Here is a 21,893-nt window from a genome sequence, read left to right as displayed (position 1 = left end):
TTCATTTCTAAAATTCAAATTCGTACATATTCCTCCTAATATTTACCATACTTGTTTTTTCTTTATATTTACTTTCTCCTCATCTTGTATCCAGTGGGAAAAACAATAAGCACCATCATGAAATCGTCGCACATGATGACATTTCTATAAAACCCAAAACACTGTGATAAAACGTCTTCAAATTAATGTCTGGGAACTGGTGACTGTGTTAAGCATGCACAGTAGTTAGTCCACTTGCCAAAGGTCCTGAAGCCAGAAAGTAGTAAGGCTGGGATTCGAATCCAGTACTCTGTGTCTAATGAATGACCACTGAAATACTGCTTATCTGGAGGTGAATCACAACACATTCCAGGTGATGGAGATTCAGGGGCTGCGGGAACCACAGCAGAAACACAGGTACAGAAACTCCATACACGGCCCCTATTACCACCCGACAGCCCCCACCATCCCATCTCCCACCGTGGTGAGCTGCCATGACTGGCACAGAATCATACAAGAGAAGGCTACAACATACTCCTATGTAACAACCATACCAAAGAATCCCAGCTCATAAAATGGATTTATTTCACTTTGGTGTGCAGTGTGGGAAGAGCCACTTTTTTCTTTCTTTCCAGTTAGAACTCTGATTTTCCATGCTGACCATAATGCTATAGTACCATAAACATTTACATATTGTCAATTTAAACAATGCACAAACTCCATCGCATTCATCAAAATGTGGAAGATGACAAAAGAGGCCAAGGCGGAACCGCTGTGAAAGCCGTAACATTTATTGAAGAGCGGACATATGTTTGCAAATCACCATGTGCATGGGCATACATTACATGGTTCATAATGTTGTTCCAATTAGGCTTTTCATAGTGCCTTCTCATAACATCCTTTTAAAAAATAATAATAACTGAAAAGAAAAAGAAAGTGTCAGTTGCAATTACATTTACAAAACCAAACTGCTGCTTTCAATTAGAGTGAATCTGTGCTTGGCTACTCAGATATACACATGTAGATTTTCCAAGGCCCATGCACACACTTCTGTAGGGGCAGAAATTTTCTATGAACAATGGCTTTAATAACCCAAATAGTATCTCTAAACACTGACAAGCTTGGGGAACAGGACAACAACTGCAATGAACAATACAATTTCTAACGTTTGTCCCAGTCAACATACCACTTTGCCCTGGAGATATTTAACACAGCATTTCATTTTTGGAATGATAAGGGATAATTCAACTAATTAAGGGTATTATAGAGAATATACCTATAAAACACATTTCCCATCTTAAATAATATTTAGAAGTAGATTTATTGTAGATGTACTTCCTTTTGGTCGGGTGGAAGAAATTTTGGCAAAATTGTTAAGAAAAAAAATACTGCTTAGTTCTAAACATGGAATTTAGCCTCTCGTTTTCCTCTGTTAAAAGGTATCTCTCAACTGCAGTAATAAAAAATAACACTTAATTTCCAGGAGTTTAAACAATTTTAAAAAATTATCTATTTGATAAGTAGAAAAGTTATGTTCTTCATTTCTTCTTTTCTTTTCTTTTTTTTTTTTTTAGACAGAGTCTCACTCTGTTGCCCAGGTTGGAGTGCAGTGGTGCGTTCTCAGCTCACTGCAACCTCCACCTCCTGGGTTCAAGCCATTCTCCTGCCTTAGTAGCTGGGATTACAGCGCACACCACCACACCCAGCTAATTTTGTTGTATTTTTAGCAGACACAGGGTTTCACCATGTTGGCCAGGCTGGTCTCAAACTCCTCACCTCAAATCATCTGCCCACCCCGGCCTCCCAAAGTGCTGGAATTACAGGCGTGAGCCACCATGCCCCACCATTTTTTTCTGAAGTACCTACCATTATTTTTTCCCTTTAAGCCTTTTATGGAAATATCTAAAATAGTAGTGATTAATGATCATGGACTAGAAAGTTATTTATCTCCTCAGAGATTAATAATGTAAAGCTGAAGATGATTTTTTAATCAAAGATTCTGATAGTGTAAAATATCTGATGTAGGAATATGTAATTGATGACAACTGAGGGAGTTAATAAGAGTAAAATTAGAAAACTTTAAAAGAGAAAGCTAATGGATTTGCTCTGCTCTGCACAATTTGATTTAATAAAGTAAATATGTGTGTATCTATATGGCTTTACTCTAAGCACAAGATGTCAGTTGATATAAAAAATTCCTAACACTTTGTACTCGGTCTGAGAATTGGCAGTGTAGGATCAGACTTTCACTTATTTCTCTTATTCATCCGTAGATGCAATGTTCCACCCTGTATGCCTTATTTGCCTTGAAAATTCAGAACTCTTCCACCTGCCTGAACCTATTTTGATACCTAATTGAATATTACATATAAGAATCTATATAAAGCAAATGTTTTGTCCAAGCATTTTAATTACGTTAACTTTTTTTTTTGTTGTTATTTTTCAACCCCCGTGCAAGTGAGCTGTTAACAATACTCAGGCTCTTATAAAAGAAAAATTCAGACATGCTCATATCAATTTTCAAGCAGGTGCTTTCCAGTCCTTGGTACATTTGGTTTTTCTTTTCATAGAAAAGAGTTTGCCAATCCACCATCATCTGCTTTGTATCTTGGCTGGATTCTTCCCAGAAGATGCTATCAGGGAATAGCCCATTTGCACTCCTAATTTGTAAATCAGTCATAAAATCAGAGGAAAATATACATATGCCACTCACTCATTTGTACATCAAATTTGTCAATCTGAAGCTGCCATAAAAAGAAGAAAGCTAATGAAATACCTTCGTATCTGTCTATGTGACTATTTCCCCAGACTTGAAACTGCCGTCCTCTATGAATTTGCTGTTTTGTTTTGTTTTGTCTTGCTTCGAGACGGGGTCTTGCTCTTTTGCCCAGGATGGAGTGTTATTGTTTCCTTAAATCAAATTCTTTTCATTCAATCAATAAACATTTACTGAACTGCTATGATGAGCCAGTACTGTAGCCATTTTTATCCTTCCTTAGAGAAATCAAAGGGGACTTATTCAGTGGGTTTCAGGCAATGATAAGGAAATGTCAATTTATGTCTGAGTTTTCTAGTCAGCTTTAAGGTAATCTCTTCTACATAAGAAGAAATAAGACAACTGAGAGTAAAGAAGGGAAGGGAGAGAGGCATTCAGCACCTGCTACACGCCTAGCACTGAGCCAAGGACTGTATGTGGGTGTAAAACTCTTAAGCCTCTTAAGAACTATAGAGGTATTTATTTTTCCCATTTTACAGACAAGGGAAAAGAAGCTTTAATGAGTTTCATAACTGCTCAAGATGATTCCCCAAGCTACAGTATAGCTTACATCCTTAACAGATTCACCACAGGAAAATACTACTGGAATAATTTTAGAATTTAAACTAAGACTTGAGTAACTCCGAAGTGCAGACTCAATGCTTATTGTTGTCATTGTTTATTGCACAACAACAAGATGCTACAAATACCTCTGAACTGAGAAACTGCTTGAATGCTCCAGGTTGAGAAACTACTATCTTTTGTTGCTATAAATTCAGTTTTTCCCACAATTACTGGTTCGGCTCCCACATGGGTAAGGAAAGAGCCCTTAACATTATGCCTTCGCTATGCCAAGAAATCTTTCATGTGAATAAAATCGTTTTTTACCTCCCTAAATTTTAAGATGAACTAAAGAAAATTTTGTTATGACCCTCCAAACTCCTCAATATTATCAAGTAAAAGTCTATAATTAGTCTCTTTTAATGCTCTAGGAAATGCAAATCAAGACAATACTCTAGTTTTTATAACATATTTATTCTTAGTCAATTGCTACTTCTTTTATATTCAAAAGTTAAATATATTATTGGTGTTTAGATAAAAACAAAAAAAAAAAACACTGAAAAAAATACTCCTCCTAAGACTAATTGTCTCCAGATATAATTCACTGTAAAAATAATTCCTTTCTCTTATATTTTACGTCTTACCTCATCTTGATTTTAATGCAAAGGAATTCATGGGCGTCCTTCAATACTTCTCACTTATTTGAAAGTTTTCTTCCTCTAGCTTTAACTAAGATGTCTTTTAAAAAATCCACTGGCTTTTTTGCTGACTGTGACTCTTACTTTAAGTAGAGCATTGTTATTTTTAAATTCTAACAGCAGACACAGAAAGGTTTAAACTTGGCAAATTAATTGAAGTTAGATATTACTCAAATAGAAAATAAAACTTGAAATGACCAAGGAACCCTTTTTCCATTGCAGTAGATTGCCTCATAATGGCCACAGTGAAAGTAATAGATTTTTCAAAACTTACATTCTTTCTAGCAAAGTTCAACAAGTGCATGCAAATGTACATCTGTGAAATAAATCGGCCACAGACGCAACACCTGGAAATGAGGTCAAACAGGAAGCCATTTGTTATCACAATAAATTATATCTGTAATCTATACAGACTCCCCTACCACTTAAAAGAATCTATCTTAGGAATTTTAAAGACCCTAGTTCATTTGGAAAAAAAAAAAAGATGAAAGGTTGACTGAAATATAATCCTTATGAAACTACAAGCTTTTGTATAGTTTAAGGACAACCTATACATGCTTTTAAAATTCAATTTCCTTACATTTGTATATAATAATGAGACTGATTTTACTCGTGCCTGAATTAACCTATAGAAATAGCTAAACTATTTAAACTTCAGATTTTTAAAGCAGTATTGTATTAAAATTGCCCTTAGAAACCTAATATCCCTCTTAATTGCCTATCTATTCTTAGGAACCAAAATGGACCAAGAAAAAGTGAATGTAAGTTTCTTTCCCTTTGAGAGTTTCTTATTCTTCTTACCATGACAATGCTGATAGGAACTTACATCTTGTACGTACTTCTAAGTAGTAGATTCCGTAATGCAGTACTACTTGGGAGCTCTCAAAAATTGACAGCCTCAGGAGCCTGCTGCATGTCAACATCTTTTGCCATGGCTTCTTTCAACTAAGTTTTTGGTCCCATCAACATGGTTGCATTTTCTAAGCAGAAAATAAAACTCCCAGCATCCAGGCCGGGTGTGGTGGCTCACGCCTGTAATTCCAGCATTACTGGAGGCCAAGGTGGGTGGATCACTTGAGGCCAGGAGTTTGAGACCAGCCTGGCCAACATGGTGAAACCCCGTCTCTACTAAAAATACAAAAAAATTAGCTGAGTGTGGTGGTACGTGCCTATAATCCCAGCTACCAAGAGGCTGAGGCAGGAGAATTCCTTAAATCTGGGAGGCAAAGGTTGCAGTGAGCCAAGATCGTGCCACTGCACTCCAGCCTGGGTGACAGAGCAACTCTGTCTCAAAAAAATAAAAAAATAAAATAAAATAAAACTACGAGCATCCAAACACAAGAACAATAAGAATTAGAACAATTCTAGATTCATCTTAATTTCCTCCCCCCACCTCAATCTACTCTCTTTTTTGGCCGTAGTTCTACAGGACTCCTCAGGCCACTGCCACTGCCCACCTCCTGGCCTTCACAGGCCTGAAGTCAGAAGCCTGAAGAGCAAGGTGGGATAAAGCACTGCAGCTCAGAACAGGCTGTGGTCTGTGACCCTGGCAGTCTCCATAGAGTGCAAGAAACTAGCTATGAAGTAAAATAGCTGGCTCTTGCTTGATACAAGTCAGAGCAAGACACTTTTATTAGTCCTAATACTAAACCTCAGCCAGATTAAATTTAAAAAGAGAAGGTAGAAGAAATTGTCTTCCCTTGGTAATGTTCCTTAATTCATCAGCTTTATCATTGTACCAATATACAAAATAACTATATAAAAGCACCTTAAAATAAGAATTCCTTCACCAAACTATTCTACGTAGAATTATGTATCTTATCTTATGAAAACATGGTCCTATATGAAATGAAGTAGAATGTATACTAGAATATAAAAATTAAAGCTACTGTTCTCAAATTAAAAGCAAAATTGGAAATAATATAATTACTACTTAATATCAGAAATCTACCTTTTTGTTATATTGTACTTAAAGTAAGTTATGACTCAAATGCCTTAGCCAACCTCATCTGTTTTCATTAAGAATGGAAGGGAGAATGCCAAGAAATGCATAGGACTGTATCTCATAATGATATCTTCTTAAAAAATGAACTCAGTACTTCTTTATGTGTGATAGTTCACTGCCTTATTTCTAGCTGCTATAAGCCAGTTACCCAGTTTACTAAGTTGATTATTCCAGAAATTGTCCAAGCAAAAAGTTAAGCTGATGAGTATTTCCAGGGTCATCATCCATTTCCCTTTTTGAAAGAAGGTTCTAAATATGCCCTTTTCCAGTCTTCAGGCACCTCATCAGTCCTCCACGAGGTCTCAAAAATGATATCTAGCGGTTCTGTGATGACTTCGGCCAATTCATTAAGTACTCTAGGATGCCAGCCATTGGGACCTGTGGATTTGAACATATCTGGGTTATTGAAGTTCTCCTTTACCCATTCTTCCCCTAGTCCATCGTGGATTTCTGCTCCTATTTTTAAGTCATACTTGTCTCTTTCTGCTTACCACATGGACTTTTGAAGAACAGCCCTAAGAGTTTTTGCTTGTTATCTATCAATTTTCTCTTTCAAGCTAATTAACAAAGAATGTATTTTATCCTTGTCAAGCCTATATTTTGTTTAAAAAGGTCTACTTTATTTTCCTTCTAAGAGGTGGAAACTTAAAAAAAAAAAAGGTTAGATAAAATATACCTTATAATAGTTCATCCTAAGTCACACTACTCAGTACTACATGTTAGCAACGTTAGTACTACAGCAACAGTCAATACATTGTGAGACATTCCAAAGGCAACCTATCTCATGCTGGAAGAGCACTTATCTATTCAGCTTGTAGCTGCAAGTGCTAATTCGAAATGCATCTTCCAAAGTAAAAATGATTCACAATCATATTTAATCATTATCATCTGTATGTATAAACAGTAACTTTTTCACATAGGCATATAAAAACCATAGTTGCATGTGAGCTGGAAAGAGGTTAATTAAGTATTTCTTACAAAGCAGCAACCTAGTCGAATTCATTTGCTGTGTGGTCTTTGCCATCAAAGTTCTTGGGTTTATATTACACTAATTATCTCCAAGCTCTGATAGTTGTTGACAGTTTTAACTCCTTCATTGTCACAATTATCCCTCTGAAATTGAAAAGCAGCAGTAGATTACATTGCACTGCCCGTCTGTCAGGGCTCTGCTGTGTGCCCACAATCCCTTGACAGATCTAGATGGACAAACAAGAGGAAGAAAAGGAAAGTTGGAAGGAAGAAGAAGGATGCCTGAGTCTTTCCTGGGAATTTTGTGCTGCTTAGATCCAACCACTTGCTTATTGAATTGGAAAACTATTGGAAAAGGTTAAATCAATTTTGTTCTCCTTTCTTTAGTTTTGCTTTTCTAGTCTCTATCTCTCCAACCTCTCCAAGCCTTGTAAGCGCCCAAAAAATAAAAATCATATTGCAGACATCATCAAGACTCTTTAAAAGAAGAATTCTGTACATTTCTCTAGGGTACAGCAATTTGTTGTAGCACCTGCCATTTTCACCCCTGCTCAAACAGCCACCTGCTGACGGCAATATGTTAGCTAATATGTCATTATTAATTAGTTTGGGTGGCACCATCAGGCAATCACATCTAAATAGATGGAAAGTATTACTATCCAGGCTCGCGAAGTTTCTTTCTCCAGAGAATCAAGCTATTTTGCTGTAATACTAAGTAATGATATGTTACCACTAATTAATATGTTCAAATAGTCGCCAAAATAAACCCATATCGAACCCAACACCTCTATTAAACATCAGCTCTTGTTATAAACTGCAAAAAAAGTAATCTTCAACCTATCTGAACAAACCAAGTTGTTGGGCTTTTGCGGGGAGGGAGGAGGAGTGAGGGAAAATTCTGTAGAGAAGGGAAGTTACCTGAATATAAAGAAGGTAACACTTTGTTTTTTTTTTTTTTTTTTTTGAGATGGAGTCTCGTTTTGTCACCCAGGCTGGAGTACAGTAGTGCGATCTCGGCTCACTGCAAGCTCCGCCTCCTGGGTTCACGCTATTCTCCTGCCTCAGCCTCCCAAGAAGCTGGGACCACAGGCGTCTGCCACCACGCCTGGCTAATTTTTTGTATTTTTAGTAAAGACAGTGTTTCACCGTATTAGCCAGGATGGTCTCGATCTTCTGACCTTGTGATCCACCCTCCTCGGCCTCCCAAAGTGCTGGGATTACAGGCGTGAGCCATTGTGCCTGGCCAACACTTTGGTTTTTAATGCTCTAATAAATGAATACATAAAAGGCGTTAACACCAAAAATTGCATTTACTATAGAGTACAAGAAAACTAGCTATTTGTGTCAGAAAAAAATCCAGGAAAAGCCTTAGGTTATAGCGTTAGGGGTCACTCAGATGGCAGCAAGACTACTTCCAGGAAAAGAAAAGGCCACAGAGGGAGTCTGCTGTATCTTGAGGACATTCTCATTATAATGCAAGATTCCATGTCTGCCCCATGTTCAACAGACTTCTGCCTGAAGTCAGAGACATGATCCTGCCTACCTTCAAAGGTCTCTTTGCTCTAGAAACATAGAAAAACAAAGAAAATGCCTTTGGACGGATTATCATCTAGCAAGCAAAGACACCCTGCCTATTAAACTCATCCAACGGTGTGAACCATGAAGTCATTTCACAAATCTAGTGTCAAACTAACAGCCTCCAAAACCTCTCATGCCTTTGGTTCCACAAAAACAAATCACATTCATTAGACAAGTCCAGCCTTGCAATCTGCTATTTTTCATTCTTTGGGGGAGAGGCTGAGGGGCAGATGAACAGGATTTCCACAATGGGTCATGGAGAGTTTCAAGACGTGAGAGCAGTCACAGAGAACAATAATTAGTGGAGCACATGTTGCTTCATGACCATAGGACACGTCGGTGATTTCCCTGTGCCGAATGTGCCTTCATTCTTTTCTGGCTAATCACATTGTGGCACTCCAGAGGCTGGTCTTGATAGATCTCACTCTTTGAGTGGAACAGAAATGAACAGTTTTAAAATTCTGACAAGCTTGAAGGAGGTAACTGCTGAAGATAACTCTTACAGACGAATATGCATTTCACAGAGCTGTTCCCATATGTATCACACATTTCTCATATTTCATTTTCCCCCTAAATTCTCAGGCACACCGCTATGAAGAAAATTAAAGCTCTTTCTTTACTCCACCAAGAAAAATAATCTAGTCACATGTGTTCACAGTCTTCTTTCTCGGTCATCATACTAGGTTGACTTAAAAATCATGAAAGGCATTGATCCCTTCTTAAAATTCATGAAAGCTGGCTGGGCACAGTGGCTCACGCCTGTAATCCCAGCACTTTGGGAGGCCGAGGCGGGCAGATCACAAGGTAGGACAGGAGACTGAGACCATCCTGGCCAAAATGGAGAAACCCTGTCCCTATTAAAAATACAAAAATTAGCTGGGCGTGGTGGTGTGTGCCTGTAATCCCAGCTACTCAGGAAGCTGAGGCAGGAAAATCACTTGAACCTGGGAGCTGGAGGTTGCAGTGAGCCGAGATCGTGCCACTGCACTCCAGCCTGGCAACAAAGTAAGACTCCGTCTCAAAAATAAATAAATAAATAAATAAATAAACAAACAAACAAACAAATAAATAAATAAATTCATGAAAGCCAACCACTGCAGGAATACCAAGTTATATTTTGGTGTCTTAACACCCCTAACGTTTTTCATTTTTAAAGATAAGGTTTTGTTACTGTTGTTTTCTAAAGTGATTGCCAGAAGTTTCTTTGTAGTGTGCCAAATTATTATCTCCCTATTTCTAGGAGAACACTGCTAAAATGTTTACATCACAGTTGGTCTATTCTCCCCCTTTGACTTTGAGATCACTCTCAATCAGGGAGTTTTTACATTCAAGCCACCCAAACCTAATTCTTGGGTTGTGACTTTCGCAGTTTCATTTGTTCTAGGCTTTTACAGGGTTTGAGGGGCCCTTCATTTCAGAGGCTAGGCAGTTCTCCTATGCCAAATCTCCTATCAGTGTTAGAATTCTAATCTGAGAAGCAGGGAGAGGCAGTAAAAGTTATTTATTGAAGGAAGAAACTATTATCCTATGGTTAAAAATTAAGATTTATGAGATTGCATTTTTTTCTCAGTTGATTACTCTGATTTTTAAGTGACTTCAAGTCTGTGACTCTTTTTAGCTTGTGATTTTCACCCTAATTAAAGGCAATCAGAGTGATATGCAGGCTAAACACCATTCAGAAGTCACTTCTCTATTGTGACATTATTCTAAAGGATATAGCTCAATTGCAGCTGTAGAACCAGTTGACACACATTTTCCATATTTGGTTGCTGAAGAAATATAACTGGTGACTGTATATTAATAGTATGTGAAATTTGCATACAATTTGGGAGACAACTGTGTAACAAAAAAATTGATGATGGTAGGATTGCTGCTTTCCATCCTTCTGGGTAACACAGGGGCACTAAGCAGAGTCTTTGGGTGGTTGGTGACAAGACACAAGATTTTTTGACCTCATGACAGAACTCAACTTCAGTTTTCCAACATTCAGCTATGTCACACTGGCTATTACTATAGGACCAAGAAAGGTGGGAATTTGTGTGGAGAGAGAACAGTTAAATATAGCCTCAGTGTAACTGTAAATTTCTCCAAGGACAAAACCCCCACATTTTACATTTGTTCATATCTCCTATAGGAGCATTATATGTAATGTCAGCCACTACTACTGCTGATTGATTGAATCATCCCTACTATAATTTTCACCAAAATTTTTCACTAAACTAAATTCCTTTTAGAAAAGTTTAGTCTAGAAAGTCAGATAGTCTTTATTGCCTATACAATAAAGAAAACATGATCAACATATGTTCACAGAGCCCATATGTGTCTTAACGATCATCTTTCCTCTAAGCATCTCCTCTTCGGCTTCTACACTGGGGAAGGCTCAGGTTGGCTCCCGAACCCCAGACGACTGAAGGATGCAATGTTAGGTTATACAAATAGCTGGCATACACATGTGTCCCAATATGGTATTTTTCTATTTAAAGATAAGTCTTCTAGGGTACATTATCTAAGATTCTATAGAAGAGAAAAATGTTTGGCCTACTCCAAAATGATCCACATTATGATCTACATGTATTTTCTTTTTTTTTTTTTTCCGATTTTAGAAGCAAATATTTAAATGCCATCCTAATTTATAAACTCTTCTCACTGTCCTGTCTTCATCAGAGGTGTGTCCTTGGTAAGTGAAGTTATTTTCTCTACTTCCCATAGAAAAATTCAGGGCTTCTCGCTGCCTCTTCAGGGCCACACAAGTTCTAACCTTCATTCAGGACTTTTCTGCAGCTTTCAGCAAACGGAAAGTATAGTAGAGAGGCTGGCTGGACATTTTCCTATGGCTTTTTCTTCAGGAAGAAACTATCAGAAACAAATTCAGTGTTTAAAAAACAAAGCCTCTTTGTTTATGCTATCCTGGGGCATTAACCGATTTTATAATTTTTCCAACTGCATAGCTATGCAAATTCCCTACTTTCTTAAAAGTACTTTGCTGTACCCATCACTGACACTTCTGAGAATGCCAACTTCCTACACAAAAGAACAACCCACAGGGCTGTGGTCTGCAGGCGGCAGCGTCCAGAGACAGCTGCTTCTGAGGCTAGCGCCGCCTTACCGCCTGGAGTCAGGGACATGCCTTATCTCAGTCAGGAAGAAATGACTGGGACTCTAACTGTTGGGAATTTTGTACTGTACTTTCAACCACTGTTTAATAATTAACAGCTGATCACAACAAGAAGCGGGGGCAAGGTCACCACTCTTTCAAGAAGTTCAATGGAACGATTAAGGACGTATTTGGTAGTTGGAAAGGACAGTGATTTTAAGAACAAAGAGGGAGCTTGGGCATATTTACACATGGAGCAGAAGGATTCCATGGAGACAGACTAAATGCAAAAAACAAAGGGATAATTATGAACCATAATTATCACTTGGGTCGGAGTAGATAAGGAGGGAGTTAGTCTTAAAGGGGAGAGGGGTAATTTCTCATCAAAATCAGAAGGAATGAAGACAGATGGGTCAGTGGGCCCACACATTTGGAGGTCAGTGGGAGAAGGAGGGAGGGCGGGAGTGTGCTGTGGACCGCTTCTCAGTTCTGACAGGCCAAGGCTACCTGCAGAAGAGCCCATGAGAGGGGTAAGGGCAGAGTTTCTAGGAGGACAAGGGAGAGATTTGAAAATAGCCACCAAGAGAACTGTGACAGGAAATCAATTTGACAGCTGAGGGCAGGTTTAGATTGGATTGACTGGAATCACAGTGATAGGTGCCTTTAGATTTTTTCTCTGTCTTGTGATTCAGGTCCTCCAAATACCATCGAAAATGTGATCAAGACACAGGCTTTATAATTATGCAACACAAGCCCAGAACAGAAATAGCCATAAATACTGGAGTGTGCTGAATGCCAGTGTCTGGCCTCTACTGCAGTTCTTTAAAATATGGTGGGTTTTTGGATACAATGCTTCTGTTGCCTGGCTCTCACCAGGCTCCTGGGCTGCTCACTTAAGGTTCTCATTCTCTCTCTCCTTCTGCCTCTCTCTCTCATCAACCTGCTCCACAGGAAAATCATCTATTATTGTATACTAATTGTCTTTGAAATCACCATTAACATTAATCTGCTAACTCATACTTCAGTTATCACCAATATAATTGCCATGACAGTGTGCTTATAGAACATACTATGATTATTATTACCTGCCTGCCCCAGCAACAGCAGCAAACGGCTGGTAACATTTACTGTGTGAACTCCCTCTGTGCCTACCTCCCGGGGACTGTGATGAGAATGTACACTTTTACATAATCACCTTTACTTCTTACCACAAGCCAATGTGATGGTGATCCTAGATTCAACTTTATAAGTGAAGAATCTGAGGCTTTAAAGTGTAGACAACCCGCCAGGGTCAAACTGCTAATCAGTGGCAGGGTGGTTCTGTGCAACAGCAAATCTCACTTTATTAAAACTACTTCCATGCTCTCCAATCATTTTTTATTGGGAAACTGTAATGGTTGAATAGCATCCCCCTGCCAAAATTCACATCCACCTGGAACCTCAGAATGTGATCTTATTTGGAAATAGAGTCTCTGCAGATGTTCTTAGTTAAGGATCTCAAGATGAAATCATCCTGGATTTAGGGTGGGCCCTGAATCCAATCCCTGGTGTTCTCATAAGGAAAGGAGAGGAGAGGACACAGGGACACACCAACAAGGGGCCAGGTGAAAGTGGAAGCAGAGAGTGGAGTGGTGCAGCCACGAGCCAAGGAATGCCAGAAGCCACGGGAAGCTGGAAAAGACAAGGAAAGTCTCCCCTAGAGGCTCTGGAGGCAGCATGACCTTGCTGACACCTTGATTTCAGACTTCCGGCTGTGACCTGTGAGAAAACAAACTTCTGTTGTTTGTTGGTGTTATTTTGTTACAGAAGCCCTAGAAAACATGGGCTCCTTTGCAGGAAACACAGAATTTTAAATGCCATTAGAAATATTTTTTTAATCCCTTAATTGCTTTTGGTGATAGACACAAAGGTGATTTTAGACAAAAGTTATTTTATTTTTATTCAGAATATAAAATGTTATGCATGATGCTTAGTTATATTTAATGTCATAATGAAAAAGTTTGATTTCTTCCTATTCAATAAATGATGCAAACTGTTTAAATTATGTATGAAAAATATGATTTGTTAAAATACATAAAAAAACTATATGTTTATATGTTGACTCCATGTATATTAATACGCAGACTGAGATTTAACTATTGGTTATAGCATCAAAAATAGAAAATAGTCAACATATAGAACTACTATTTTTCTTTTACTCAAAATATCCACGGGTTTATTTATTATTTACTTGAATATTTGTGACTTATTTTAAATTGCAAGACAAGAAAGAAGGTTTTAGTGGCCACTTCCAAGCATTGCTCTAAAAATAACATACCATCGTTGTAGATATAATTTATTTCTGATAAATTAAAATTGAAAATAATTGCCAGTATTTTTGTTTTTATATCAGTTATTGAAGAATGAGAGTTTAATGTGTGATATAAGCATACACATGCTCTACAAATGAAAGCTCTACGAAGTTTTCATTTTAAAGATAAAAATATTTAAGTAATTGTCTCTGATGTATTTAAAGACATAATGAAAAGTCACTATTCCCAACCTGGGAAACTTTTTGTAATTTCATGACAGCTTAGAAACCTCCATAACAATACTATGTTTCTCAGAAACTTGAGAAACACTGCAATGTTGTATCCCAGCCATTCTCTGGTTTTGGTTCTAAGAGTCATTTGAATTCTTAAAAATTACTGAAGATTCCAAAGAGCTTTTGTTTTATGGGTTATAACTATTGATATGTACTGTATTTTAAATTATAACTGTGAAATATTTAAAATATATGTTTAACTCATTTTAAAATAACACTAGTAAATGCATTACATGTGAACACAAATATTTTTATGAAAAATAAACATATATTCTCCCCAAAATTAAGAAGAACGGCATTGTTCTACTTTTGTGCATATCTCTGTATGTCTCTTTATATCTCTTTATATTTGATCTGTCGCAATATGTTTTTAATTGAAGTATATGAAGCAAATCTGGCCTCACACAGACGTGTCACTGAAAAAGTACGGAGTATCTGAACAGACTTTTCAGATAAATAATTGTAGATATTCATCTTAATACCATGGCAAAACTTGATAAGAGATGGTTTCTTAAAAGTCACTTGCCATGTGAAATTTGAAACCATATCAGTCAACTTTTCTTACTGTTTATTACATTAAAATCTTAGTCAATCTTCTACTTTTAATTGACTTTTTCCATCATACATGATTTTATGGTATCATGTATTGGTCATTTGGGAAATATTCAGTTTCTGAATTATGCAGATCTTCCAAATGTCAACACATCTCATTATTCAATATATTTTAAAAATCCCATGTGTTAATATCACCACCCAAGGTAGCCTAATTAAAAAAATCTTTAGGCAGTATGAAACTATCAAGGTCACTGGGACAAATAATAAGTTTTCTGAAATTCTTGTTCTCACTTGAACATTCACATTTTATCATCAACAACAAATACTATCAATCATGTTTCTTGAAATATTAGGTTCACTTTAGTTATTTTTAAGAAATCTACCAAATACCCAAGTCGAAATAAGCATGGCTTGTTTCTCAGCTGCTCTTTCAAGTGAAAATGGTGTTACATGGAAGAAGCAGCCAGCTGAGCCAGCAACTCAAACAAGAGTACAAGTGGTTTGCAAGGGGACAAGATTTACATACATGTCCATTTGCAACAGAAGCACTGTATGAGTAGTTCTCATTTTGTCACACAGAATATTCAAAATCATGTACACAAAGGTTGAGATATAATAAACATTAATTTCTACTGCTTCATCAAGGCTATTTTAAGGAAAAATTGCTTCTTTTGGCAGGTGTATGTGGGTGTGCATACGGGTGAAGAATCCAGTAAGTACTAACACAGTTTGACGCTAACATTTTTATCCGCTGTTGCTTTTGTGCTGCCAGTACAAATGCCCTCCCAGTGAAAAAGGCAAATAACATCACATTATAGTATTGTTATGAAATAATTATTACCTTGCAGACCCCCTGAAAGGGCCTTGGGGACAACACTTTGAAAACTATTGCTCTATACCACGTCTGGATACAAGAAGTCAAGGTAGGTATCATAAAATCAGCATCAAGTGTCAAACCAAGTCGTCAGTCTGAAATAGAATTCTGCCCATTCAAATGATAGCTCCATCCTAGCAATCACTCCACATTCACCCTTCTGGCTCTCATCTGACTTAGCCCGTTCAGGAACTGAGAAGTCTGGAACCTTCCTGCCATTGAGGAAGTCTGGTGAGGGGGTTGCAAAGACGGCTGCTCTGCCTGGAAAAAAACATGGTTCTCTGAAAGACTGTGCTTGCCAGAGCTTTTGAAGCGACCCAGCAATTCTGAGTGCAGTCAGTCTGCCATATCAAAATAGCCTGTGGCCTCCTGGCAACGAAGCTCAATTCCCCAAACACTGAAGCCTGGCCTCCACCGGCCATGACCTCACTTGATGAATCGGAAGGGGCAAGGAAGCAAGACAACAGCCGTCATCCTCTTTAGCAATTCTTTCCCAGGCACATATGCATGTTGATATGGTTTGGCTGTGTCCCCACCCAAAACTTATCTTAAATTCTAGTTCCCAAAATTCCCCGTGTGTCATGGGAGGGACTCGGCGGAAGGTAATTGAATCATGGAGGCAGTTACCCCCATACTGCTGTTCTCATGATAGCGAGTTCCTGCAAAATCTGAAGGTTTTATAAGGGGCTTTTCCCCCTTTTGCTCAGCACTTCTCCTTACTGCCACCATGTGAAAAAGTACATGTTTGCTTTGCTTTCTGCCATAATTGTAAGTTTCCTGAGGTCTCCCCAGCCCTGCAGATCTGTGAGTCAATTAAAGCTCTTTCCCTTTTGAATCGCCCAGTCTTGAGCAGTTCTTTAAAGCAGTGTGAGAATGGACTAACACACATGTTTAGTGGCAGCCAGAATCAAGGAAGTCCAGGGTACCCGTGCTGTTTTCCATCCCATTACCTCATCTCCAATTTTGGCAGGGCTGAAAAAGAACACTTTCAGACTTCTCAGAAAAAAAAAAAAAAAAAAAATGTTGTGATGTGGCTTTCAAGTTAGACCATTGCTAACTGCTTTAAAAGAACGGACTTACAAAGTCATCTGAATAACCCTCAAGATGTTGACTTTGTCCAAATGAATTCGGAAAAAACCTAAATGGGTGACCTAAAGCAGGAAAATATGTAAATAGGACTGAGTTCTATCATGCATTGGAGACCTTACCCATTCATGCTGGGTGTTATACAGTGACAATTCCTAGGAGAATGTTTAGGAGCAAAGCCCAGATAAAAGGACCTCTCAGCCAACCTTATGGCATGGTGTCAAGAGTGGGTCCAGAGTGGTTGTAGGTATGTGAGTTTGTATATGAGAGAGAGAAAGAAACAGAAAGAGAGAAAACAATTTGGAAGTTGGGGGTAGGGAGTGGAGAACACATGAGGCATACTACTTCAAAGCAAACCAGCCAGCCTCTAGGTTTTCCCCAGCAGTCATCCCATCCCTTCCTGCCAGGACAGACATGAAGTTCCCTGGGGGAAGCAGGACAGGGCAAAGGATCTGCTCAGACTCTGGATTCAAAGTCCAGCTCTGCTATTTCATGGATGGATGGCCTTGGACATACTACCCAACCTAACCACTCTCTGCTTCAGTTCCGCATCTACAAAATGGGAACCACAGTAGTACCTACATTCCAGAGGGTTATCCTAAAGATTAAATGGGCTGATATCTGTAAGACTGTTTAGAACAGGATCTGGCACAGTGGAAGCCTATATACCTGTCTGGATGATTTTTCCAGTACCTATCCTATATAAAGACATGGAATTATATATCTTAGTTCAATAGCTGAGTGATGTAAAGCCACCCCTAAGGAGGCATAGATACTTAGGCACATGTTTAGAACAAAAACATAATGGATGTTCAGCACCATTATTAAGTTAGTCATCCACAAATGTTATTAGAATAAATCATGAATAATGTGTATGCTTTAAGCACTGTTTAGCCATTAACTTTAAAATTTTTATTTAGCTTTGTGATGCATGCTGTATAGAACATAACTACCATAGTAGATCTCAGCTTGTTAAAGCATAAAGGCCTTTTTAATTGTTTTTAAAAACACAGATGGCCCCTCCGCACCCCTGCCCCACACAGGCATATGTATGCATGTGCACAAACACATACACAGAGTCACCTTACTGTTAGGCTTTTCTTATATTCCTGCTACCCTTTGATTGAGAAAAAGTACTGCTTTAAAAAGTGACCAAAAATGTAAGAATACCTTCAAATGTATTTATATAAAACACTATTTATGCAGATGTTCACTGACAATTGTTGGTGTCCAAATAGGTTCCAAGAGTTTTGTATTAATTCCTCAAGGGTCTGTGTTCTTTGGATTGGGAGCCACTTTCCCAGGGGAATGGTATCTTCTGAAGTGGAAACTGGGTTCTTAAAGAAAATTCAATTACATTAAAACAAAAATTCATTAACTGAGAAAAAGTTGAACCCCAGAATCCCAACTTCAAATATAACATGCCTGCAGTGGTTAATGTACAACAGGCAAGAGGTCTTTACAGTATTATTTCAAGAAGCAAAAGGCCAACATTTTATATGTCTTCTCTCAGAATAGCTGTATTTCCCCTCCACATAATCTCCCACAGTTAGCCTTAAAACATTTCATTGTTTACTCCTTCAGGAATCTGACTCATTGCAGCAAAGACATTAAACAGCAAAGAACACAGATAATCCCTTGTAGTTTCTGCAGGAACCTCAATTCCAGAGACAAAATAGAAAGGACCCAAATTTCTTGGAACTAATACAGACCCATGGAGACATATCTGAGCAAGAACATTTTTCAGAAAATTTAAACTCGGATAACAAGGATTTTAGATCCTCTCTCCTGCTGATAGGAGCTTCCTCTGTGTGACACAGAATATAAACCCAAACACTGACTTTTGTTTTTCAGGTTTAAAAGTATTAAATATATATAAATTAAAATGTTAAAGTGTATATATATAATACATATATATAAGAATCACATTTAAGAATAAGGTATCCAATTCTTTTCTTCTGTGCTTTTCATTTGTTTGAGATCAAATAAAAAATAACCTTTCACATTACTGCATTTTACTATCACTTTAAGGGAGTTGTTTTTATTTTACGACATAATGGGCAAAATCATGCTATTTAACATTACATTATATTCACACATCATGGAAGTTAAATAAAGACACCTTGCTGATTTCTTAATATAGATTCAGCTAAGATTAGTTATGCATCTGCCACCTTAACATTCAGATTGGGGGTAGAAAAAAAAGGCTTAGTTAAAAATCACACTTGCATGGTAAGTGCTTAGAATTTCATGGTTCATTTAAGAGCATCACAATCAAGAACTTAATTATGTTAAAAGAGAATGGTATTTTCTTAACAGCCAAAATTACATTCCCCCTTAATTTCTCTCCTTCACCCCACAAAGTAGATCATTTTCCTTAACCTCTTGTTTTTTGACCTATGAAATAAGGGAGTTAGCTAGATGATTTTAAGATTTGGTTCTATTATGCTATAATTTTATGATTTCTAGGGAATAGACTGATGAGGAGAAAAAGGGAACAGAGCCCAGACGCAAACGAGAATTTGGCCAATTCAGTTCCTAAACAAAACAATATTTCCCTTGGCACCTAACAACTGAACTGTGCCCCCAGGGCACTGTCAGTGGTCTGACAACTTGGAGTGGAAGGACAACAGGCATTATAGAATGGCAGCTCTCCCAACCCCTCTACTGTGTTTTCACTTTGAAACTTGTGTCTAACAACATGCTACTCAACAAATCACTGAATGCCAAAAAACATGGATGCCTCCCAATCAAAATCTGTGTGTTATGGCACCAGAATGGACTGAGAACTAATAATGGGAGTGTCTGTGTGTGTGTGTGTGTGTGTGTGTGTATATATATATATATCTAAGAGGCATAAGTGCAGTTTTGTTACATGAATATATTGAGTAGTAGTCAAGTCTGGGCTGTTTTAGTCTAACAGTGACCCCAATAATGTACATTTTTCCCATTAAGTAATTTCTCATCCCTCAACCCCTCCCACCTCACACCCCTTTGAGTCTCCAATGTCTGTTATTTCACATTCTATGTCTATTCGTACACATTCTTTAGCCCCCACCTTAAAAGTGAGAACATGCAGTTTTTGACTTTCTGTTTCTGAATAGTTTAACTTAACATAATGGCCACCAGTTCCATCTATATTGCTGCAAAGGCATAATTTCATTCTTTTATATGGCTGAATGGTATTTCATTGTGTACATATACCACATTTTTTAATCTAGTCATCCATTGATGGATACTTAGGTTGATTCCATATCTTTGCTATTGTGAATAGTGTTGTGATAAACATACGAGTTCAGGTATCTTTTAATATAATAATTTCTTTTCCTTTGAGTAAATATCCAGCAGTGGCATTGCTGGATCAAATGGTAGTTCTATTTGTAATTATTTAAGAAATCTCTGTACTGTTTTCCATACAGATTGTACTAATTTACATTCCCACCAAAAGAGTATAAATGTTCCCTTTCCCTTCAGCATGCTATTTTTTGACTTTTTTATTTTAAGAGAGACAGAGTCTCATTTGTTGCCCTGGCTAGAGTGCAGTGATCATAACTCACTATGACTTCAAACTCCTGGGCTCAAGTGATCCTCCTGCCTTAGCCTCCCCCAGTGTAGGGATTACGGGCATGAGCCACTACGTATGGCCTATTTTTGACTTTTTAATAATAGCCAGTTGATAGAGGATTAATGGGGGAAGGGAGAACTTATTTTTAAATCAGCAAATCTAACAATAACTTCCAGTCTAAGTAGAAAACTGTTTGTGTTTTGCAAGTTACTATAAATGTACAGTATAATCCTCCATGCTGTAGAAGTACATAATTCGCTATGGTGGGGGATAATGTTCAAGTTGGTTCAATTCAAAGAGAGTCTAACTGGTGATGAGTCATGTTCTCCCAGTAAACAAAACATGAGGCAAAGCCTCATATGTAGACAGTTTATTGAGGAATGTGATCCCAGAGAATAAAAGGAAGGAGAGAGTGAAACAAAGGAAGGAAAGCCCAAAACCATGTGATGCGTGAAGGGGTTGGCCACTTGGAGATGTGTTGCTCTATTATGTAAAATCTTTCCAGGAGCCTTAGGAAATGCATCTCAGAACTGTGCATGAAAAAAGAACAAAGAGAGAAACATTTATCCATCACCTTCCATTATCCATTTGTCAAGTTTTGTCTCATGGGCATTAATATCCTTGCACTTCCTGTTCATACATGTATGAGTGCCCAGCCAGCTCCCACGGGAGTACATGACAAAGTTACAGGAACCTCTGGACCGAAAGCAACAAGCACAGGCCTAAACCAATGAGTTGCTAGGGTGCACCTATGTGATGCTGGTAGAAACTTGTGCAGAGCTGTTTACTCAGCAGTAGCTGCAGTACGAATTCAGGCCAAGATGATTTGAATTGGTGCACGCAAGTATCAGGCCACGTGTATCAGTCAGGAGGGGCCAGTTCTGCTGCAGTAACAAATGACTTCACAATTTCAATGGCTTTCAACAACAAAGGTTTATTTTTCACTCATGCTACAAATCCACTGTGGGTCAGCTATGGTTCTGTGCCATCTTCTTCACTCCAGGATCACTGCCAGTCATTGTGACTAAGGGAAAAGATTTAATTTGGGGACCATGCACAGTTTTGTGAAGCTTCTGCCTGGAAGACAGACACATCACTTCTACTCACCTTTCGTTAACCAAAGCATGTCAGAGATCAAAGGGTTAAGACACATAATACTCCTGCAGGGAGGGGCCATGCAAGAAAGGTGATTTCAAGAAGAGAAATACAATCCATCATACTCTGCCTTCATTTTCATAGGGAAAAAGCCAAGGGTAAGAGAAACAATTGACTTCAGGGAATCCTGTGCAAATTCCTTCACAGCACCATCTTTTCTTTCAGCACATGACCACCCAATATTTTTAGAAACATTAAGTACTAATCAAGAAAGCAGATCATTTTAAGTAGATCATTTTCCAAAGGGAAAAAAAGGCATAGAAGATACCTTTGGGAGAAGCATTTGAAATCATCTAATTCCTCTACTGTACATTTCTTCATTTTATAGATGTTGCGATGAGTTCAGTTCTCAGAATCACAAATGAATTGACTTCTAAGCAAGTTAATGACAGACCTGGGACTAGGACTTGGTTCTCTGTATTTCCCATTCTGGGA

The 21,893-nt window shown here is 38.0% G+C and overlaps 1 protein-coding gene across 1 annotated transcript in view; it reads right to left on the bottom strand.

The window, feature by feature from the left end:
• Positions 1-749: 749 nt before the first annotated feature.
• The window catches only part of SAMD5 (sterile alpha motif domain containing 5), a 61,823-nt gene continuing 40,679 nt past the window's right edge, over positions 750-21,893 (bottom strand). Inside the window, exon 2 of the mRNA XM_023188434.2 lies at positions 750-6,376. Coding sequence (XP_023044202.1) covers positions 6,314-6,376 — 63 coding nt within the window. The 3' untranslated portion in view covers positions 750-6,313. The remainder of the gene's footprint in view (positions 6,377-21,893) is intronic.

The sequence above is a fragment of the Piliocolobus tephrosceles genome, chromosome 5, assembly GCF_002776525.5.
Source record: "Piliocolobus tephrosceles isolate RC106 chromosome 5, ASM277652v3, whole genome shotgun sequence".
NCBI lineage: Eukaryota > Metazoa > Chordata > Mammalia > Primates > Cercopithecidae > Piliocolobus > Piliocolobus tephrosceles.
The sequence above is the reverse complement of the archived record's forward strand: the minus strand, read 5'-3'. Positions and strand labels throughout refer to the sequence as shown.